This window comes from Gambusia affinis, linkage group LG19 (genome assembly GCF_019740435.1).
Source record: "Gambusia affinis linkage group LG19, SWU_Gaff_1.0, whole genome shotgun sequence".
Classification (NCBI taxonomy): Eukaryota; Metazoa; Chordata; class Actinopteri; order Cyprinodontiformes; family Poeciliidae; genus Gambusia; species Gambusia affinis.
Genome location: NC_057886.1, coordinates 3,396,281 through 3,416,582, shown reverse-complemented (window position 1 = coordinate 3,416,582; position 20,302 = coordinate 3,396,281). Strand labels below are relative to the sequence as shown.

Sequence of the window (20,302 nt, the reverse complement as noted above, 5' to 3'; positions counted from 1 at the left end):
GGTGTATTAAATAAGCCTTTTAAAGTAAATAATGCTCATCCTGAAGGCCCACCGTGCTTGTATCTGTTCTTTCTTAATTCTTGAGGCTTATCAATATGCCGTTTTTAAATAATGTGAGATGGGCCTTTGTTGTTTTGGGTCAGCAGTGGTTGATTTGTTCAGTACCTCTTTCCTACGGTTTAAAATATGATCTCAGATCTTAACCCAGACCAGCAGAGATTGAGATATTCTGGGTGGTTTGGTGACCTGCTGGTTGGACTGACATCGGATCGCCGTCGTCATGGGAACGTTCACCAGGGCTGCATCCTTCCTCCAGATAAGAGATAACGATGAGCTCTCACCTTGGTTTGATGGTGTCCCAAAACCTTAGAAAGCCCTTCAGAACCACAGTCGGGTCACATCCACGCCACACCGCACTGAGGCAGTAATTCACCCAAAAGGATCACACACACACACCAGTGCTGCTCAAACTGTTTGCCATGAGGACCAAAATCATTGAGATGAAAGCAGTTGGGGACCAAAACAAAATATTTTTAAAAAAACTTTTTGTGCCTTTTTTATTTTATCTGCTCAAAAACAAAGTAATCTTTTACACTGTTGTAGACACATACGTAAAGGTTTAGCATGATGGCATTATAAGAGGTTTTTAACTTCTTGTGGTGGATAATTTCCTCAACTGGCCTGAACGCTCTCAGACCAGGTAAAAGTGGGTCGATGTTTAGATATTTATCTGCTGCGTCTAACCAACACAGTGCACTCTCTTTGAAGGTTTAATTATCGTTTCTAATTCCCAGAGGTTGAATTTTGGGTTCCGAGTTGTGAAACAATCCCCAGAGTGTATGCAATTAAGGTATTTTTATTGCGTTGCAAATTTAAATAGTTTCCCTTTCGCAACTGAATTAGTGAAGTTAAACCCAAGCTGGATGAAATCCTGACTGAGCAGCAGATGAGAATGATGTGAAGGCACAGAGTCAGGGAGCTGAAAGACTGCCGATATTTAATGTAGCACAGCATAGTCTAAGATCATGTTGATGCTGTAGGACAACAATCAGTACAGGCTGCCTTCACACACACACACACACACATACACACATACACACACAGAGACAGAGAGAGAATGCACTTGTGTTACCGGTAACAGCATCTATTCTTGAATCCCATAAAACAAACCAGGGCCTTGTCCTTCATGCTTATATATCTACAATAAGAACTTTAGCGTGAATATTTTATGTTCTGGAAAAAAAAATAAAAATAAGAGGGTTCCAAGTTAGGATCGGACCTTGAATGGAAATCCCATGGGTGAGAAGTCTTCAGAACTAAAAGTTAAAATATCAAAACGTTTCTTCCAGGTAGTCGTTAACGCTCAGTGGAAGAACAGAACCCGGGTCGCCTCAAGGTTCTCCAAACCTTCATGGTGGTACGACAGAGAGCGTTCCTGCTCTTACCCCACTTTAAAAGCTACACAACCGGTTCTTTCAGTGATCCGGGTCTAAAGTAAAAAATACACAACATTTAAAGAGTACAGCTGAAACAGCCAGTGGGGAATTTAGACAACACCTTCAGTCCAAAGCCTGGAGCTGTCAGAGTCCAGATACTGGAGGAGGAAGGACCATCCGACACTGGTTAATGGTTCTGTTTGGGGAACACTTCATGTGGTCAGACTGGGCACAGGCCGTAAGCAGAACCAAGGCTGAAAACAAAACAAAAGGTTTCTATAAATTAAAGCTAGTAAGGTGGCTGAAGAAATGCCTGGATGAAAACATGGACACGGCCTGGAGTCAAAAGGTCATCGATCACTATTGATCAGGTAAAGCTTTTTGTATTATTACTACTACAGTTGCAGACTAAGATCAGCTGAATCGAATTAACTAATTAATCGGAGACAGTCTCATTATCCAGCTAATCTTGGCATGTCTGGCGCCAAATCCTGAATGAAAAGACCTGAGGTGATTGTTTTGATCGGCAGGCCGCTGAAACCTGCCAGTTTTCTACGCCGCTGATTAAATGCAGCCTAGAAACAAGCAGCAAGTTCTTAAGCTATAGAACTAAAAGTAAGATCAACATTAAAGCCATGAATATGAATATTTAAATTTTGCAATTCCTTCATTTGCTTCATTTGCATTCAAATATCCTGAAGCATATTTGTTTCCGTTAGTCTGTAGGGGGGAAAAAATAAAAATAAAAATCAGGATCAGACTGAAATCGGCCTGATCGGTGCATTCCCAATGAGATCTGAACACAAGAGGATGTTCATCAAACTATTGCAACAAGTTCAGTTTGACTAATTATTGCGTTTTATTTTAATGACAACAGTGATCTTGATTCATGGAGTTCTGCTCGGCCCAAGCCCAGCTGAGACACGCAGAGTCGTCCAGTTTCTGATCAAATGTCCGTTTTTGGATCAAGTTGCCGTCATTAATAATGTTTGATCATAATGTTATGCTCAGAATGAAACCACAGCTGTCAGAGGAGAGTGGCGTGAGAAGTCAGTATTTAATATGTAGTGTCATAAGGAACAGAAACCAGTTTTCTTTTGAAGAGGAAGGCATGGTGTGTGTGTGTGTGTGTGTGTGTGTGTGTGTGTGTGTGTGTGTGTGTGTGTGGACTCCCGCTCAGACGGTCAGGAGTTCAACTGATTGTTAAAGATTGTGTTCTGTGATGGTTTTGTTCCTATTTTGACTTCATGACTCCAGAACCATGTTGAGACAGAGAGATGTTAAAAAAAGAAAAGAAAACAAAACGGGCAGCACAGTCCAGTCTGTCACTTCTTCTAATTTCATTGTCGGATGTGAGGCTTACAGAGGTACACACAAAGCAGTTTGTTTTTTGTTGCTTTTTTTTTTTCTTTTTTTTACACACGCTGATGATGCGGTCGCAGCGCGTTCAACCAACTGACCGACCGACTGACCGACCGACTGACCGACCGACTGACCGCGCTACAGCATTAACGACCTTAGAGGATGCCAGCTTGATTACGTTGTTGTTGGGTTGTTTTCTTCTTCTTCTTCTTCAGCCTAACTGTGTCGCATCCATCTTGCACAGGCATACACAGACACGTACTCTCACACACACAGACATGAGCACGCACCCCCCCCACCGCCTCCCCCCCCCCGCCACCAACACCACCTCTGCCCCTCCCCCTCCCTAATGTTCACGAAGCGCACCTAAAATCAAATCACCATCTCCCCTAAGCTGACCCCACTCATTCCATTGGAATTCACGTGGATTTCATCATTCTTCCACACTTCTCTCCCCCCCAACTACTCCCATAATCTGACCTTCCTGCATTCAACCCTCCACCCCCCAACTGGCCCCCCCTCCCCCTCCTGTCTGCTTGAGCTGAGGTCGTACAGTAAGATCAGGGGGTGCAGTCTTTATGTTGAGCTGAGGAAGGGGGGAGCGGTGGGATGGGTGGGGCAGGAGGGTGTTGGTGGTGTTGGTGTTGGTGCTGGGGGGTGAGAGGGGGGGTGGGGGGGGGCAGAGCTCTGCTCCCGTTCAGTCGTCTTCCAGTCCCTGGTTGAGGAGAAAGTTGGCCGCCAGGTTCTCGTTCTTCTCGCAGGCGAAGTAGGCCTGGATGACCAGAGCCTCGGGGAAACCCAGAGCTTTTAACTGGAGGGCGGAGGAGACAGAGGAGGAGGCGGGGTTAGCACCAGGAAGCAGCAGTGCAATATGGGATTTGGTGTTTTTAACCAGGGGTGCGCCGATTTCCTTCATTTTGGAAAATCGGCCGACACTTGTGTGTGAAAACAGATTTTTATCCACCTCTGTGAAGGTCTGATAAAAACTGAGACGTTTCAGACAGAAAAAAGAAAAGAAATACAAACTGGTGTTGAATGGTCAGGCTTTTTAACGATTGGTTATCGGTAGGCCTGTTGCAATAAGCAACAGATAATTTATTGTTTTTCTTTTTTTTAATCACTTTCAACTAAAAACTGGAGGACAAAAGTCTTCAGTCTGGTGCTTTGGCCTCAACTAGCACTTCTTTAGAAGGATAATTTCAGCTTCATAACTCATTTAATTTGTTGTTTTGGATGTTTTAAAATGTCTTCTTGTTCCAGAGTCAAATGTTCACCAGAATTTAAAGTTCATTGATCTTTGAGAACGTGTTCTCCAATAGCTCCCTTTAAAATATTTTCAAAACAACAATATTATCGTTTATCGCAATAACTTCTGGTACAATTTATCATCCAGAAACATTTGTGATGTAGTGGTCAGTGGTCAGTGGCCTACAGTTCCTAGTTTTCCCATCAGACTCACCCTTTCGATGGCTTCCTTCTCCTGCGGTGTGACCTGGATGTAGTTGACGGGCGCGCCCTCTTCGCCCGCCGCCCCCATCTCGCCGACCTCTGGGGCGTCGCCTCCTTCTCCCACCGGCTCGTTCAGCATCTGGATGAACAGCTCCTGATGTTGGCTGATTTGCTGCAGACGCAAAGAGGCGGAGTTACTTCCAATTTCATTGGAGTCCTTTTGTTTTTCTACTTGATCATCGGGTGGATTTTGAGTGAAATTCTAAAATGAACGAAAAAGCACGTCGAGCAAACGTAAAAACTTTGGAGAAATTTGAGTTAATTCGATTTTTTTTGGCTTTAAGGGATATTTTAAATGATTTTTATCTTAGGGTATCAATATAAAAGTCCTTCCACTTCACACACTGCTGTGTGTGTGTGTGTGTGTCCTTTAGACCCTGGCAGCAGACATCACCTGTAGAAGTTGTGGGTTCTCTCGGCCCAGTTGCTGCAGGAGAGCTGGGAGCAGAGCCGGGTTCTGCTGGATGGCCTGCCTCATGTGCAGGAACTGCGGCTGGGTTCTCAGGAATGCTAGTGGGTTCTCACCTGCTGGGCCACACACACACACACACACACACACACACACACACAAGACAACCAAGCAACTGCTGAGAAACGTCAAAACAGAAAATATGAACGACCCAACAGCCCTGGACAAGGAAGAGTAGATCACTCTGTCAGGGTTGCCATGCCGACATTCTTTTAAAAAAACAAAAACATTTTTCTGTAACGTTCTGGTCAGTACTCAAAGCTGCAATATCTGCATCAGTAGTGAAAATAGACTGCAACTCTTCTAGTCCTTAAAAAGTAACAAATACAAAACCACACACCTAATTTAGCTTGGCTACAGAGTTTAAAGGAACAAAATGAAGAAATGTATCTTGTTAACAGTAGTTGCCATGGCCACCGGGCAAAACAAGTCAGAAATCTCCATGGAGTTGGAAGTTGCCAGTTTATTTTTAATGTCATCCCAGTTCTGACTTCCAATCAGCAAATGGAGCAGCTCAGACAGAAACCAACACTTTATACAGTTCACCATCAAACTCCATCACTTTAGTTATTAGTATTGCTTCTATTTTTTATTTCTGATTTTTCTAGTATTTACGTGTTCTGGTATTGGCGTTACATTTGTAAATTTACTTGATTCCTCTAAAGTGTTCAGAAAAGCGTTATACCAATAAAATGTATTATTACTTTAAGACATTTCTGATGAATCAGGATGCTTCGCTGGTGCATCAACTGCCTCTTCTAGACCCAATAAAGTCAAAATTATTATTAGTGTGTTGAAGTTTACAGGATTTACCAGATAAATCACCAGGACATGAACAGAAACACACACAGGTTTTCTAGCAGGGTTTCCTAGAAACCCAAAGCTTTCCTCATCAGAACTCTTTGGTTCTTTCTGTATTTTGCACAGCAGCTTCCTCTGTCTTTTAAAGCAAACTGATGGGTTTTCCTGGAAAACCAACCAGAGCATTGAGCATTATAAACTCACACCTAAAGGCTGACTCACATTTCTTCTGAAATATGTTTTTTTTTTAACCCCACCATACAGATAAACCAACAGAAATGAGTTTCATTCCTCAGTCAGAAGTCAAAGAGCTGCAGCGTACCTTCTGCTAGAGACGGAGGCTCCGTGGGGCCAGATGTGGGGGCCTGGGCCGGTGGGTTGCTCTCCTGAACCGGGCTGCTGGGGATACCCTGGGAACCAAACAATGCACATCAATCACACACACACACACACACACACACACACAGCTGCACACTTCTTGGATTCTGGTTGTAAACACTCAAACACCCGACGTTAAATCAGAACAACGAGGCCAGAGTCCAGATCGATTCTGACCTCTGAACTGATTACACGGTCAGAAAAAAACTCACTTCAGACCAATCTGGAGTTCTTCCTAAAATGGTAAGTAGTTCAGTGTGTGTGTGCGTGTGTGTGTGAGACGTACAGTGAGGAGGTACTCCACCGCTCTGTGAGGGTTGTTGAAGCTGGCCCGTAGTGCAGCTACCACTCTCTCCCTCTCGTAGCCCATAGACATGATCTCTGTCAGCATGGCCTCGTATTCGGCTCCAGTCACTGCAGACACAACGGCAGCAGGAAACAACTGCTCTGTTTTATTGGCATCAACCAGAGAGCCAGGCATGAGTCAGCAGAAACTGTAGAAATACTTCAATTGGTGACTGATGTTAGGAAAAACAGCTGCTTTAAAAATATATGAACTCCACCTAAACTTTGCTTTTTACATCTTAGGTTTCAAAGTTTTATGTTTTTTTTTTAGTTTTCTTTGATTACAAAAAAATGCACACACACACACAAACCAGGAAATTCACAAGTGGGAATTATTGATTTCATATTTCTAGATATGAGTTGGATGATTTGTTCATCTACTCAACAAATGAGTGAGTTCAGAGTCACATGAGGACACTAATATAGAGCTGTGTGTCACTGGCGTAGCTATGGTAACTAATATTGCTCGTTATAGTTTGAGCTAAATGCAGAGCATAGATATTAAATCAAAGAGGCTCAAGGTGGAGCCCTGTGGTGCCCCGTATGAGACTCCTATCATATATAAGAACTGGAAAGTACCAAAGTTTTAACTCAAAATTAGCTAAAAACTGAAATGTTTAACATTGACATAACCAAATGAAAGCAAAACCTTTTCTGAGAAATTAATAAAGGAATCGTTTGATTGATTTTTTTCAACAAACTACAGATCTGTTGTTGACAGAAGTTAGTTTTGGGTTTTACTCAGTTCTACAGCAAACAAACAGATTTGTTTCCTAAATGTTTGTCTCAGACTTTTCAAAACTCCTATTTGCTTCCAGACGTTGAAAAAGCAGCAACACAATCAGGTTTGACGTCAATCTAAGGCTAAAAATGTTGCATTTAGAAGCTGCATTCACAGCAAAGATGCTTGGAGAACAACTGTTAGTCTGAGGCTAAGTTTACCCGGGCTTTAAATAGACCGTTATACAAAACATTAGCTATGCAAAGAAGAATTTTATTCACTTTGCATATTTAAGGTTTATATCAGTCAACCTATGAGAACGCCACTTCTAAAACGTAACAGAAAACTCCATGTGAAGTCCTGAGCAGCATAATGTGACGGACACCGTTTCCCCTCTCTGTCTGAAGATGAAACGGGAATCCCCCTCATCACTCTCTGTGACGCCGCAACAAGGAAGGGCTCGCTGTCGTCAGCCTCTAAACATAGAAGCAGCATGCGACGCCTGTAAAGTCCCCAGACTGACGGCTGCAGCAGCTGCCGGCTGACAATGTGGAAAGAAAACCGCAGCAGCGCGACAATACCTTCAATAACAAGGTCAGAAAACTGTCGGACTGGACACGCGGTAGCGGCTGCTGTGCGCAGCGCGGCGGTAGAGGGGTGTGGTACCTACCGAGCGTTGAGGAGGCGTCCAGGCCCTGACTGACGCCACTGGAGCTGCATGACAACAACAAACATCAGACTTTAGAGGGAGAGTTGAGTTTAATGCCTGAAAGAAGATTCTAACTTTGTCATCTCTTGCAAGAGTGACAAAGTAGGATTTTCTTTTTTAAAAAGAACAAATAAAATTATTTGTGCAACTTAAGAGTTGATTTTTATTGCAGAGCATATTTAAATGATGTTATGTCTGTGAAAAGCGCTTAGTTTTAGTAAAATAAACTTTACTAAAACTAAACTTAGCAAGAGGAGAATTCAACATTTTGATTCAAATAATTCAGCAAATTCAAATGTTTTAAACGGAAACAGAAAAGAATGTTTGTTAAATAAATATAAGAAAATCTATTTTAGTTCAGCAGATTTAAAAAAAACAAAACAACAATTTGACTAGAGATAAAACCAGAATTAAAAAAAACATTTAGCTAAAGCAGGATGCAGTTACCGTCTGAAAGTGGACGGTAAAAACTTTAACTAGATTAAAATGAAACTCTTCCTGTAGATCCGTTCCCTCTCACAGTCTTTCCCTTCACATACACAACACGGGGTCACCTCTTTTTAGCACATGGAGAACAAATTAAAGTTTCACTCCAGCAGAAAACTATTGATTTAAACCAGTTTGCTCCAGGATCTAGAGACTTTTCAGACCAATTTATCAGCTGAGCTACGCAGGGAGCCTTTTAATATCAAGCATGAGTGGAACGGTGATATGATAGGAATCAATATCGTTGTCAGAACGACATGGAGATTGAATCAGTTCTTTTAATAATGAAACGAAATTTGAAATGGTTCCCGTTTCTCTTCTACATCAGCTCTACCTGGCTGGCTGCTGGGGTTCTGTGGCTGCCGGGTTGGGCTCCGGTTTGGCCTCCTCTGAAGAAATGGGGACAGCTGCGGGGGCCGGGGCCAGAGCCGGGGCCGGAGCCGGGTTTGTAGCCGGGGCGGGGGCGGGGGTGGAGCCTGAGTCTTGTACAGGCGGCTTGGGGGCTTCTGAGACTGGCGGTGAGGCTGGAGCTGCAGGTTTAGCCTTTCATGAATTCAAAAACAGTCAAAAGAGAAAAATATTAGAAAACTAAATTGAAACAAAAAGAAAACGTTTCAATGCACGACAGCGATGAGAGTTCTGGTAACAGGGTTCTTGCAGATTTTCAAACCTTTTTCCACAATTGTCCATGTTTGTTTGCACATTCTACCTTTAATGTGTTTGAATTGTAGTTTGACCTGCAGGTTCCCTAAATAAACAAACAATAGATTTCTACAACCAGGTGAGGATTTGACCATGTCATCACCTTCAGGCACATTTTCTAACTCCAACAGGGAGAAACATCGTTGATTTAAGGTGACCTATTAACCTATTATGTAAAATTGACATTTTTGCTCATTTTCTTTTTTTATTTCCACTTGGTGTTTCTGTTGCTTCTAAAAACAGCCCAGGTGCTTTAAAAACAAACACCCAGCTGTTTTTGGCAACAAGTCGGTGCTACACGGTTTGTGGAAAATGAGCCATTAAAAAAAAAACAAAAAAAAAACTCCTGATTGTTGAGTCACCTAGCAACCCAGGTGGAGCTACAACTGGTTTGACTGCTCTACAATGGCTGCTGGAAAAGACAAGTGTTATTTGCCAACTTGCCATCCAGAAACCAATCGCTGCACCATTGTTGGTTGTGCAGGAGGCCCCACTTCTGCTTTTGAAAGATGTCCACTTGTATAATTTGTTTGCAGTCATTTTCACGTGCAAGTGTAAATACTGGGTTAGGGTGAGGGGGGCGTGGCCAGCAGCAGCTTACTTAGCTTTAACGTGACAAAACACTAAAACATCTCATTCTGAAAGGAGCTCAGAATAGACAGAACTAAGAGTAAATTATCATTATTTTTGTGCAAAAGAATGTCATCAACTTGTTTTGGAAGAAGAACAGCATATTCAGAGACACGGGCACCGTGGGGAGGACTGAGACCATTCTGGTGACAACATGTTGGATTAACCAAGAGCGCTGGCGGCTGATTAATAATAATAATAAAAAAAAACAAGACTTGCCTAATAACTGCAGGAATGGAGGATTTTAAAAGACAAAATGCTGATTCTTTAAAAGCACTGTGTTGAATATTGATGACTGCATCAATAAATATAGATTCTTTTTCCCCCAAAGTTTAAAGTCTTCCAGATCCAGTTTAAGAACCACAGATTAATTTCACAATCTGATTTTTCTATAAGCACACTTTCAGTCAGTATTTGAAAAAAACTGAATATTGATTAAAATATTCAAATCAAGGTGTGATGCAACATCAGAGAAGTAAGAAAGTCAATTTGAACATAAATCTCACTGTGAAAAACTACTGCATTACAAAAAAATTAACTTTGAAAAATCCACAAAATTCTCATTTTTATTATTATCAAAATCCAGAGAATAAATAGAGCTATATTTCATAATTTCAGATTATACAGGAACGCTGTGCTAAAACAGCCGTTTAGTCCAGAAAATCCACGTTCCTTTCTAACCATCGTAAGAAGCGCGAAATGAACAATCTGCCTTGAATTAATCCCTGATCTCACCTTGGACACCATCACTACGACAAAATTCTTCTCGTCGATCTTGTAGTCTTTAATAGGCGTGTCATCTTGCAAGATTTTCCCGGCATAAATCAGCTTCTGCCCAGAAACGGGGAAGTTGTCCTTTCCCCGTTCAGCCTCGATCTTCTCCTTCAAGGCCTTCACCTGGTGAAAGAGAACAGAATGGATGCATGACCAAAGACACGGACTCTAAATCCTCTGTCGACTCAGAACATCTGACCTGCAGTTCATTCTGTCACGTTTCAAACCCTTTCATGGAGTTTCACTCTGGTTAAGTGCGAGTGGAAGAAAACAGATACACGCTTCGCTCAACTGCAGGAAAAAAAATATTTAACGCATGTATGACGCCCGTTCAATCTATACCCTCCTAATTGTAATTTAGATCTGGACTTTGACTGGGCCGTTCTAACATAAATATGCCGTCGTGCAGGAAAGTCAACCTCCGCCCTCATCTCAAATCCTTTCCAGCCTCTGACAGACCGTCATGTACCTGGCTCCAGCCGTCATCCCGTCCCTGTCCATGATCCCGTCACCACCATGTGCCAATATTGTGTTCTGCAACTTTCACACGTTTTTGCTTCAGCACACAAGAACCAAATACTTAGGTCATTAGTTGTAAGTCTGTAACTTATGTAAAAGTTGAAGAACAAAGGCTCTTGAGGATTGGCATTAAAGTGATAAGTTGTTAGGTTTTGTAAAAATATTTTTCTGTGGTTCTAGTGGCCTTTATTTTTTAGTATTCAGCCAGAGAGCAACTGGCTGAGTCGACGCCTAGTAGCCCACATGTGGCGCCCGCTCTACCTCTGCACCCCGTCCCAACCCGTCATTGTCAGTTTGAGCCACGCAATGTTTTTCATGAAGTCCAAAAAGACTAGTAACCTGGTCAATAAAATTGAGCTTTGGATCTCTGCTGCTCCTCCAGAGTTACCATGAGCCTCTTGGATAAACGCTTCCCTCAACTAGTGTGTTAGTTGGGGTTTGCAGTGATAGCTTGGCAGATTTGCAGATGTGTCAGACCATTTCTATTTTTGGATGATGGATTGAACCGCAATTTATGAGTTGTTCACAGCTTAACATATTGTTTTATGCTCTATGTGTGCTAATGTACTCCATATTTTGCATGATGTTTTGTTCTCTAACAAACTTGTAAGGCTTCACAGAACAGCTGGTTTTATGCTGAGATTAAAATAAATTATTCTGAACACAAAGTTTGACATAGATGTATCAGAATAAATACAAATATAAAAATGTTCCACTCATTTGCTTATGAAGAAATTGAAAACTATATATAAAAAAACTTTTCCTCCTATTGTACAGTTATGCACTAATTTGCCTTGATCTATCACATAAAACTGAATTAAATTACACTGACTGGATTATAATGTGGAAAAAGTAGAAACGCATTTGATTACAAGGCTCTCTGTTTAGTGCCGAAATACTTCAAACAAGAGAACTGAAAAGCTAGCTAAAGCCTCATTCAAAACAGCCCAACTACATTTCTGAAATGACTGAGCAGTGACTGACTCTCTAACCCCCCAATAAAAACTTTAGTTTTGAGTCCTAGCTTTGCATTTCTCTGCGTCTTATTCTATAAAGTTCAAATACATGAATAACTCAGTAATACCACAGTAAAGAAGCCGACTGGTCGTTTAGCCTTTGACTCACATGATACACCCCACATTCGAGAGCATGTTAAACTGAGCCAGCTTCCCACTGTGCTAGCTGTACAGCTAATCATAATTGGCAGAGTCATAAGCATTAGCATTAGCGTCCCCCTTGTTCATGTTGTAAGCATTGGGCTTTCAGGGTAAAAAAGTACGTCAAGTCGTGGCAAAAAATGAGCAACAACCACCTCATATCCAGGCGACAAACTTAGAATGTCAAATAACTTATTAATGGCTGCGTCGGAGGGACTTTGTTGGTGTGCTGTCAAGCTAACAGTAGCAACATTAGCCTGCTAAAGTTAGCCCGTAATGGATTTGAGGTGTCGCGTTGTTTCGGAATTTAAGGAGGGCTGCCAATGTGCGGTAAATACGCCCCACTTTTGCCGAAATTACGCGAATATACAAACCACTTAAAACTGCATGGTCCACCGCAAACTAGAACACAAGTAACACAGCTACCAATGTTAAGTTGCGCTAGTTAGCAAATAGCTACTCACCGTTTGTTCGGGGTCTATCTCAATCTGAATAGTCTGCTGCTGCAGTGTTTTCAGCGTGATCTGCATGGTAGCGGCGGCTGACGTCCTGTCAGATTTTCTTCCGATGGAGAAACAGTTGCTTCGCTAAGCAGTTAGTTAGTTTTTAAAGTTGGCGTTTCGGGTACGATAGGAGCTAACCGACAAATGTGTGTATCCATGAGCACTCAGCAAATCGCCATCTTTGGTGACAAGTTGGTGGAGCAGTGAGAGAGGCAGTAGCCACGAGATCTCGTTGCAGAACGACGCGATTACGAATCGGGACTGTGAAGGCAACGCTACAGTAATGACACGAAATGGAAAGTTGAAGAAGACACAACACGTGTAGAACAAAACTTTATTTATTTATTATTGTCCAATATGTCATTTTAATTTTAAGTTTTAATGTGATTTATCTTATCTGGTTGTTGTTTTCAAAGCTTTTGTTGATCATATTTTTACATAACATAATATCATTTGAATTTCTTAATTTTAGACAGCTTTCTGTATTTTGATAGGAACGTATTGTGTGAAGGCATAGCTCTCGGGAGGGATACCAAAATGATTCACCCTAACCCTCCTGAATAGTTCTCTGGTCTCCATTATTTGGAAGTGAAAGAAGTTGGGAACCACCAGAACTATCCACTGACCGTGATTAAAGAAGGTCTTTGGTCAGAGAGGTGAAGGAATCCAATTGTTGGAGCTATTTATTCTTTATTTCTTTATTCATTTGAATTTTGTTAGTTAATTCTTAAGTGTATGTTTTTTGTATTATTTACAGTATTTATTTGCAGGTTAATAATTGTTGATTCTATTTAATTTTTTGTTTTATTTTCTTATTCATTTTGAGTTAGACAGGAACTCATGTGGGTCAGTCAACTTGTCTATAAGTACAGGGGCCTGGTAAAGGACCAGCAGGCATTTGGGTTTGGGGCCTATGGTTTTTACCAGTGCAAAAGAACAGTGCAAGAGAAGTAGGAGAACAAAGGAAAGTTTGAACATTGTAACTGTTTGCTGAAAAGGAAAATAAAAGCAACCAAGACAGTCAACAAGTTTGGACATCAAATTTCTTTGGCCTGCGTACAAAAACTTGACCCCAGTGCCTCTTAGTGGCTGAAGGAACTTTTATTGCATGTTTGTTTGGTTTGACAAACAATTGCCACTACACCAATAGTCACTAAAACTGTTTCAGTCTTTCTTTGTGCACATAAAAACATCCAAAAGGTCAGTCAAGGAAAAATTGGTTGTGGAAGTGTTTATGGACATACTATTTGGATCTCACAAACTGTCTGGATGAATGAATGAATCAATGAAGTAAGAAGAGAGTCTGGTTGACCTCTTTTCATTATTCATAGAACAACAGGATGAAGTAATGAAGAAAAAGCAACAATGTTAGCGTAAACATTTTCCAAAAACACAGAGGCTCCCAAAGTCTTTGAACTTTTACATAATTTGTCAGTTTACACCCACAAATATTAATATTTTTGTCTGGATTTTAACATGAAAGACAAACAGAGAGCAGCATAAAATCACAAAGTAGAAAGAAAGCTGTTCATGATTAATGTGCAAAAGTATTCAACCCCCTTTTCTCCAGTCAATTGCCCTCAGAAGTTGCTGGATGATTGCTGTTGACTGAACAGAACTTCATCTGTGTGTAATCTAATCTCAGAACAAATCCAGCTGCTCAGAGGTTCGGAGATTATCGGGGATCAAACAGCATCATGAAGTTAAGGAACACAGCGGATGGGTCAGAGAGAAAGACCTGGAGAAGTTTAAAGCAGATAAATATTTTCAAGCTTTGAACTTTTCAATCCATCATCTGGAAATGGAAAGAGTATGGAACAACATTAGTCCTACCAAGACAAGGCCTAGTCAAAGTTCAGCTAACCTTTCAGGTTGAATAAGGAGAGATCTGTTCAGAGATGCAGCCAACAGGCTCATGATGACTCTTTAGTGATACAAAATATGAAAAAAGGTATTAATATTTTTTTAAGCCTCTGTAAGAGGATGTCAGGGAGAGTGCAACATAAAATTAAATTTTTTCTCAGGGATAAAAACCAGCCTGTCTGCAAATGTTTGTCTGAGTCAGCAATTTATTTGTTTATTTGGAGCTTTGGAACATTATGGAAGAGCTGCCACCAGAGGGCGAAAGAGGGCCTCAGAAAACTGAAGGGAAAATAGGAGGAAATGTTTCTACATTTTGGATAAAAAAACTCAATATTTGTTGTATTAATGAAGAGAAAAAAAATACCAAAACTGTCTGTAATCAAGTTGTTTTATTAAAAAATGCCAAACAGAACAAGAGACATTTATTTCTCTGATCTAAATAATAGAGAAGAAAACAGAATCAGTTAAAAGGCAAATTGAGTTTCAGTTTTTTCTTTGCATCACAATAAAGAAAACAGAAGAAAGTTCATTTCACATCAAAATCAACTGATTTAAACATTTGTTCTGCAGATCAGTTCTGTGTCATAAAAGAATGAAAGAAAACATCAGCAGAGATCATTAATGGTTCCTGGAGCACAGAGACTGAGAAGAAATACATTTAAATCAGAGAAATAAAGAAGAACAGAACAGCAGAACCATGAAGCCTGATCAGTAATCAGAGAGAAGAGAGGAAATCTAGTTGGGTTTAATGAACTCTGCAGAGGATCCATATTGCCACCAAACTCCAACTCCAGCCAGTAGTGGCTGAGTGAATGTGGTCTGGACTCTGTGGAGGAGAGTCATGGTTTCAGAGACGCTGTAGAAGGACAGAAGACCTGCTGTGTGATCCAGGTACACTCCTAGTCTGGAGGAAACTGGACCTGAGATGGAGGTCCAGATGCTGTTGTGACCAAATTCAGAACCATTACAATGGAAAGCCCAAGATTTGTCATTACGTCCAAATTCACATTCATTGTCACTTCCTGCTCTGCTGATATTCTTGTATGCGACTGATACATAAACATTCCCGCTCCACTTCACCTCCCAGTAACAACGTCCAGTCAGACTCTCTCTACTCAGAACTTGATTTTTATCAGTGAATCTGTCTGGATGATTAGAATAAGACTGACTGTCATACATACATGTCACCTTCCTGTTCCCCTCTGATAGTCTCAGCCATGTGTTTGTTGTGTTTGGATCCAGTGTAACTTCACATGAATATTTCAAGAACTCAGCTCTGGTCTTTGGTTCTGGTTCTGACAGTAGAACATCCACCTCAGTGACCATCAGTGAGATGTTTGTCCATTTGTCTCTCAGGACGTCCTGTAGTTTGTCTCTGAGCTCTGACACAGCTGCTGTCACGTCCTCAAAGTGTCTCAGAGGACGGATGTTGATGCTGGATGAGTGTGTCGACTCACTGAGTGCTGGCAGTGAGGGGTAGTTAAGGAGAAACTGGTTGTGATCCTCTGTGTGTGAGAGCTGCTCCAGCTCAGCGTCTTTCCTCTTCAGCTCAGTGATCTCCTGCTCCAGCTTCTCCTGAACATCTTTGACTCGACTCACTTCAGTTTCCTGCTGGGATCTGATCTGCTGCTTCACCTCAGAGCTTCTTTTCTGGAGGAGACGGATCAGCTGGGTGAAGATCTTCTCACTGTCCTCCACTGTTTTATCAGCAGAGTGATTGATGGCCTCCACCTCCTGTTGAAGCAGCTTCACATCTTCCTCTCTGTCCTGGATTCTCTGCTGGATGTTTCCTCGTCTCTCCTCCAGCTCTCTCTGCCTCTCAGTCCTTTCTGCTGCAGCTGACACCGTGTCATGACCTTTATGTTCATCCATTAAACAGATGAGACAGACGCACTTCTGATTAGTACGACAGAATATCTTCATCACCTCATCATGACGAGAGCAGATGTTCTCCTGCAGGTTCTTGGACGGCTCCACCAGCTTGTGTTTCTTAAATGTAGCTGAATCATAATGAGGTTGAAGGTGTTTCTCACAATAAGAGGCCAGACAGACTAAACAGGACTTGATGGCTTTCAGTTTTCTTCCTGTGCAGAAATCACAGGCCACATCTTCAGGTCCAGCATAGCAGTGGTCAGCAGCAGCAGCAGCTTGGAGTCCAGTCTTCTTCAGCTGTTCCACTAGAGCTGCTAGCATGGTGTTCTTCTTTAGCACAGGCCTCGGTGTGAATGTCTCCCTGCACTGAGGGCAGCTGTGGATTCCCTTCTGATCCTCTTCATCCCACTGGGTTTTAATACACTTCATACAGTAGCTGTGTCCACAGGGAATCGCCACCGGATCCTTCAGTAGATCCAGACAGATGGAACAGGAGAAAGTTTCTGGGTCCAGCTGATTCTGCTCCATTTCTGCTCTCAGTCACAGTGACTGTGTGAGTTTCATTTCCTGAAAACAGAAACTGGGTTGAACTTTGAGCTGTGAGTCACATGTCAGAGCAGAGAGGCAGCAGCCAATCAGCTTTCATCGTCAGCAGCCGTTGGAATAAATAAAGAAGAACAGAACAGCAGAATCAACAAGCCTGATCAGCAATCACAGATAAGAGAGGAAATCTAGTTGGGTTTAATGAACTTTGCAATGGCTCCAGTCCAAAAATAATTTCCTAATCCAACTCCAGCCAGTAGTGGCTGAGTGAATGTGGTCTGGACTCTGTGGAGGAGAGTCATGGTTTCAGAGACGCTGTAGAAGGACAGAAGGCCTGCTGTGTGATCCAGGTATACTCCTAGTCTGGAGGAAACTGGACCTGAGATGGAGGTCCAGATGTCATTGTGACCAAATTTAGAACCTCTACAATGTAAAGCCCAAGATTTGTCATTATATCCAAATGCACTTTCATTGCCACTTCCAGCTCTGCTGATATTCTTGTATGCGACTGTTACATAAACTTTCATTTTCCACTCCACCTCCCAGTAACAACGTCCAGTCAGACTCTCTCTACTCAGAACTTGGGATGTTTTAGTGAATCTGTCTGGATGATTAGAATAAGACTGAGGTATTTTCATCTCAGTCACCTTCCTGTTCCCCTCTGATAGTTTCAGCCATGTGTTTGTTGTGTTTGGATCCATTGTAATTTCACATGAATATTTCAAGAACTCAGCTCTGGTCTTTGGTTCTGGTTGTGGTTCTGACAGTAGAACATCCACCTCAGTGACCATCAGTGAGATGTTTGTCCATGAGTCTCTCAGGATGTCCTGTAGTATGTCTCTGAGCTCTGACACAGCTGCTGTCACGTCCTCAAAGTGTCTCAGAGGACGGATGTTGATGCTGGATGAGTGTGTCGACTCACTGAGTGCTGGCAGTGAGGGGTAGTTGAGGAGAAACTGGTTGTGATCCTCTGTGTGTGAGAGCTGCTCCAGCTCAGCGTCTTTCCTCTTCAGCTCAGTGATCTCCTGCTCCAGCTTCTCCTGAACATCTTTGACTCGACTCACTTCAGTTTCCTGCTGGGATCTGATCTGCTGCTTCACCTCAGAGCTTCTTTTCTGGAGGAGACGGATCAGCTGGGTGAAGATCTTCTCATTGTCCTCCACTGTTTTATCAGCAGAGTGATTGATGGCCTCCACCTCCTGTTGAAGCAGCTTCACATCTTCCTCTCTGTCCTGGATTCTCTGCTGGAGGTTTCCTCGTCTCTCCTCCAGCTCTCTCTGCCTCTCAGTCCTTTCTGCTGCAGCTGACACCGTGTCATGACCTTTATGTTCATCCACTGGGCAGAGATAACAGATAGACTTCTGATCAGTACGACAGAACATCTTCATCACCTCATCATGACGAGAGCAGATGTTCTCCTGCAGGTTCTTGGTCGGCTCCACCAGCTTGTGTTTCTTCATTCCAGGGACATCAAGGTGAGGTTGGAGGTGATTCTTACAGTAGGAAACCAGACAGACTAAACAGGACTTGATGGCTTTCAGTTTTCTTCCAGTGCAGAAATCACAGGCCACATCATCAGGTCCAGCATAGCAGTGGTCAGCAGCAGCAGCAGCTTGGAGTCCAGTCTTCTTCAGCTGCTCCACTAGAGCTGCTAGCATGGTGTTCTTCTTTAGCACAGGCCTCGGTGTGAATGTCTCCCTGCACTGAGGGCAGCTGTGGATTCCCTTCTGATCCTCTTCATCCCAATGGGTTTTAATACATTTCATACAGTAGCTGTGACCACAGGAAGTAGTTACTGGATCCTTCAGTAGATCCAGACAGATGGAACAGGAGAAAGCTTCTGGGTGCAGCTGGTTCTGCTCCATTTCTGCTCTCGCTCACAGTGTGAGTCTAATTTCCTGAAAACAGAAACTGGGTTGAGCTTTGACCTGTGAGTCACATGTCAGAGCAGAGAGGCAGCAGCCAATCAGCTTTCATCTTCAGCAGATGTTGGATCCACCCAGATTGAAGATGAGTTTGAGCAGGAAGAAGAGAGAGAAATATGAGGCTTAGAGAGAAAGACTGGAAGATGATTAACTGAATGAGTGGAAGAAGAAAAGAATCTGGTTGTCCTCTGTTATTTATTAAAAGAAAAATTTAATTGCACTGAAGTTGTGACTGTTATCTGACAGTAGATGAAATTATTAAACCTTTCAGAAATAATATACAGTACATACAATAAATTGTTTCCAAAAGACAAAATGCAAAGGTACTTAAAGAAAATAATAAAACCTGATCAAACTGGATTCATGACTACACGACAAGAATCGAACAACATTAGAAGAGCGATCAATATTCAGTCAACTGCTAAGAAAGACTGCCATCCTTCACTGCTCCTTGCATCAGATGCAGAGAAAGCATTTGATAGGGTGGACTGGGGTTATCTAAATTACACATTGAAGAAGATGGGAAATCCAATCTCGAGGTTCCCGGTAAATGGCTACTGTTCTGAATTTTTCACCATATAAAGGGGGGTGAGGCAGGGAAGCCTGGTCTCACCTATTCTTTTCGCCATAAGTATTGAGCCGTTAGCAGAACTGATTAGAACGAACAAACACATAGAAGGAATAATAGATAAGGGAGGCACAGAACATAAGATTTCTTTATTTGCAGACAATATCCTCCTATACATTAAAAACCTGTCAAGTACAATAACCCCCTTATGAAATGCTTACACACATTTGGTCACATCTCAGGCTATAAAGTCAATGAAATTAAATCGGAAGCAATGATGATGTCAGGACTCTGGCCAGAACATCTGGAGAAAGAAGTAAAATTTAAATGGCCAAAAGTGGGCCTTAAGTACTTAGGAGTCATTCTGAACAATAATTTTTCTCAGCTGTACAATGCTATTTACAACACACTTATATCTCAAATCAAAAAAGATTTGGAAAGATGGCAGATTATCCCATTATCTTTAGTTGGCAGGCTGGAAACGATTAGGATGAATGTACTACCACGGCTTCTTTTCCTCTTGAGTTCCCTTCCGGTCAAGGTTCCCAACATCACCTTCAGGCTGTTGGACAGACTGATATCAAGATTCATTTGGCAAAACAAACGACCAAGACTGAGACTTAAGGTTATGTGTTCTTCAAAGAATGTGGGAGGCCTGGCACTTCCACATCTTGAAAGTTATTATTGGACAGCACAGCTAAAGGCATTTGTTACATGGATTATGTTGGATTTGGATACAAAATGGGTTCAGCTGGAACAGGGTTCGGTAGTAAGGAGCATCTCGATAACAGATTTACCTTTTTTAAGCAGAAACCAATGGCGAAAACTTAAGATCCAAATGAGTGGGTGGTGTTTACTTTGAGAGTGTTGGATAAAGTTCGGAGGAAACTAAAGCTACCACTCTCTCTATCACGAGCAGCTAGAATAAATGGTATAGTCAACTTTTAACCTAACAAACTTGATGGGGCAATTGGTGAATGGGCAGACAAAGGTTTAATAACAATAAACCAACTAATTACAGGAAAAACAT

General features: G+C 42.0%; 2 protein-coding genes across 3 annotated transcripts; both read right to left on the bottom strand.

Moving 5' to 3' along the window:
* Positions 1-971: 971 nt before the first annotated feature.
* On the bottom strand, positions 972-12,744 carry rad23aa (RAD23 homolog A, nucleotide excision repair protein a). The gene is made up of 9 exons (XM_044099312.1): positions 12,463-12,744; positions 10,284-10,445; positions 8,551-8,759; positions 7,692-7,735; positions 6,242-6,369; positions 5,900-5,987; positions 4,702-4,832; positions 4,258-4,419; positions 972-3,609 (listed from the first exon to the last, which is right to left on the bottom strand). Exons 1-9 carry the CDS (start codon positions 12,526-12,528, stop codon positions 3,496-3,498), a joined length of 1,104 nt encoding a protein of 367 aa, XP_043955247.1. The 5' UTR covers positions 12,529-12,744; the 3' UTR covers positions 972-3,495.
* A 1,995-nt stretch (positions 12,745-14,739) lies between these two features.
* On the bottom strand, positions 14,740-18,657 carry LOC122821401 (tripartite motif-containing protein 16-like). Of its 2 annotated transcripts, none has more exons than XM_044099307.1 (2): positions 18,101-18,657; positions 14,740-16,220 (listed from the first exon to the last, which is right to left on the bottom strand). In XM_044099307.1, exons 1-2 carry the CDS (start codon positions 18,642-18,644, stop codon positions 15,100-15,102), a joined length of 1,665 nt encoding a protein of 554 aa, XP_043955242.1. In that variant the 5' UTR covers positions 18,645-18,657; the 3' UTR covers positions 14,740-15,099. The 2 variants fall into 2 exon arrangements, with proteins under 2 accessions (XP_043955242.1, XP_043955241.1); XM_044099306.1 differs by having other exon boundaries at positions 14,748-15,181; positions 17,056-18,657.
* Between the last annotated feature and the right edge of the window lie 1,645 nt (positions 18,658-20,302).

Coding starts and splice junctions, on each gene's coding strand:
- rad23aa (XM_044099312.1), bottom strand. CDS start 12,528: ATGCAGATCACGCTGAAAACACTGCAGCAGCAGACTATTCAGATTGAG. Junction 6,370..7,691: donor GGACGCCTCCTCAACGCTCG/GTAGGTACCACA, acceptor TTGTGTCTGCAG/TGACTGGAGCCGAATACGAG. Junction 3,610..4,257: donor AGAAGGAAGCCATCGAAAGG/GTGAGTCTGATG, acceptor TCCGCCCTCCAG/TTAAAAGCTCTGGGTTTCCC.
- LOC122821401 (XM_044099306.1), bottom strand. CDS start 18,644: ATGGAGCAGAACCAGCTGCACCCAGAAGCTTTCTCCTGTTCCATCTGT. Junction 15,182..17,055: donor CTCCTCCACAGAGTCCAGAC/CACATTCACTCA, acceptor CAGAGTCCAGAC/CACATTCACTCAGCCACTAC.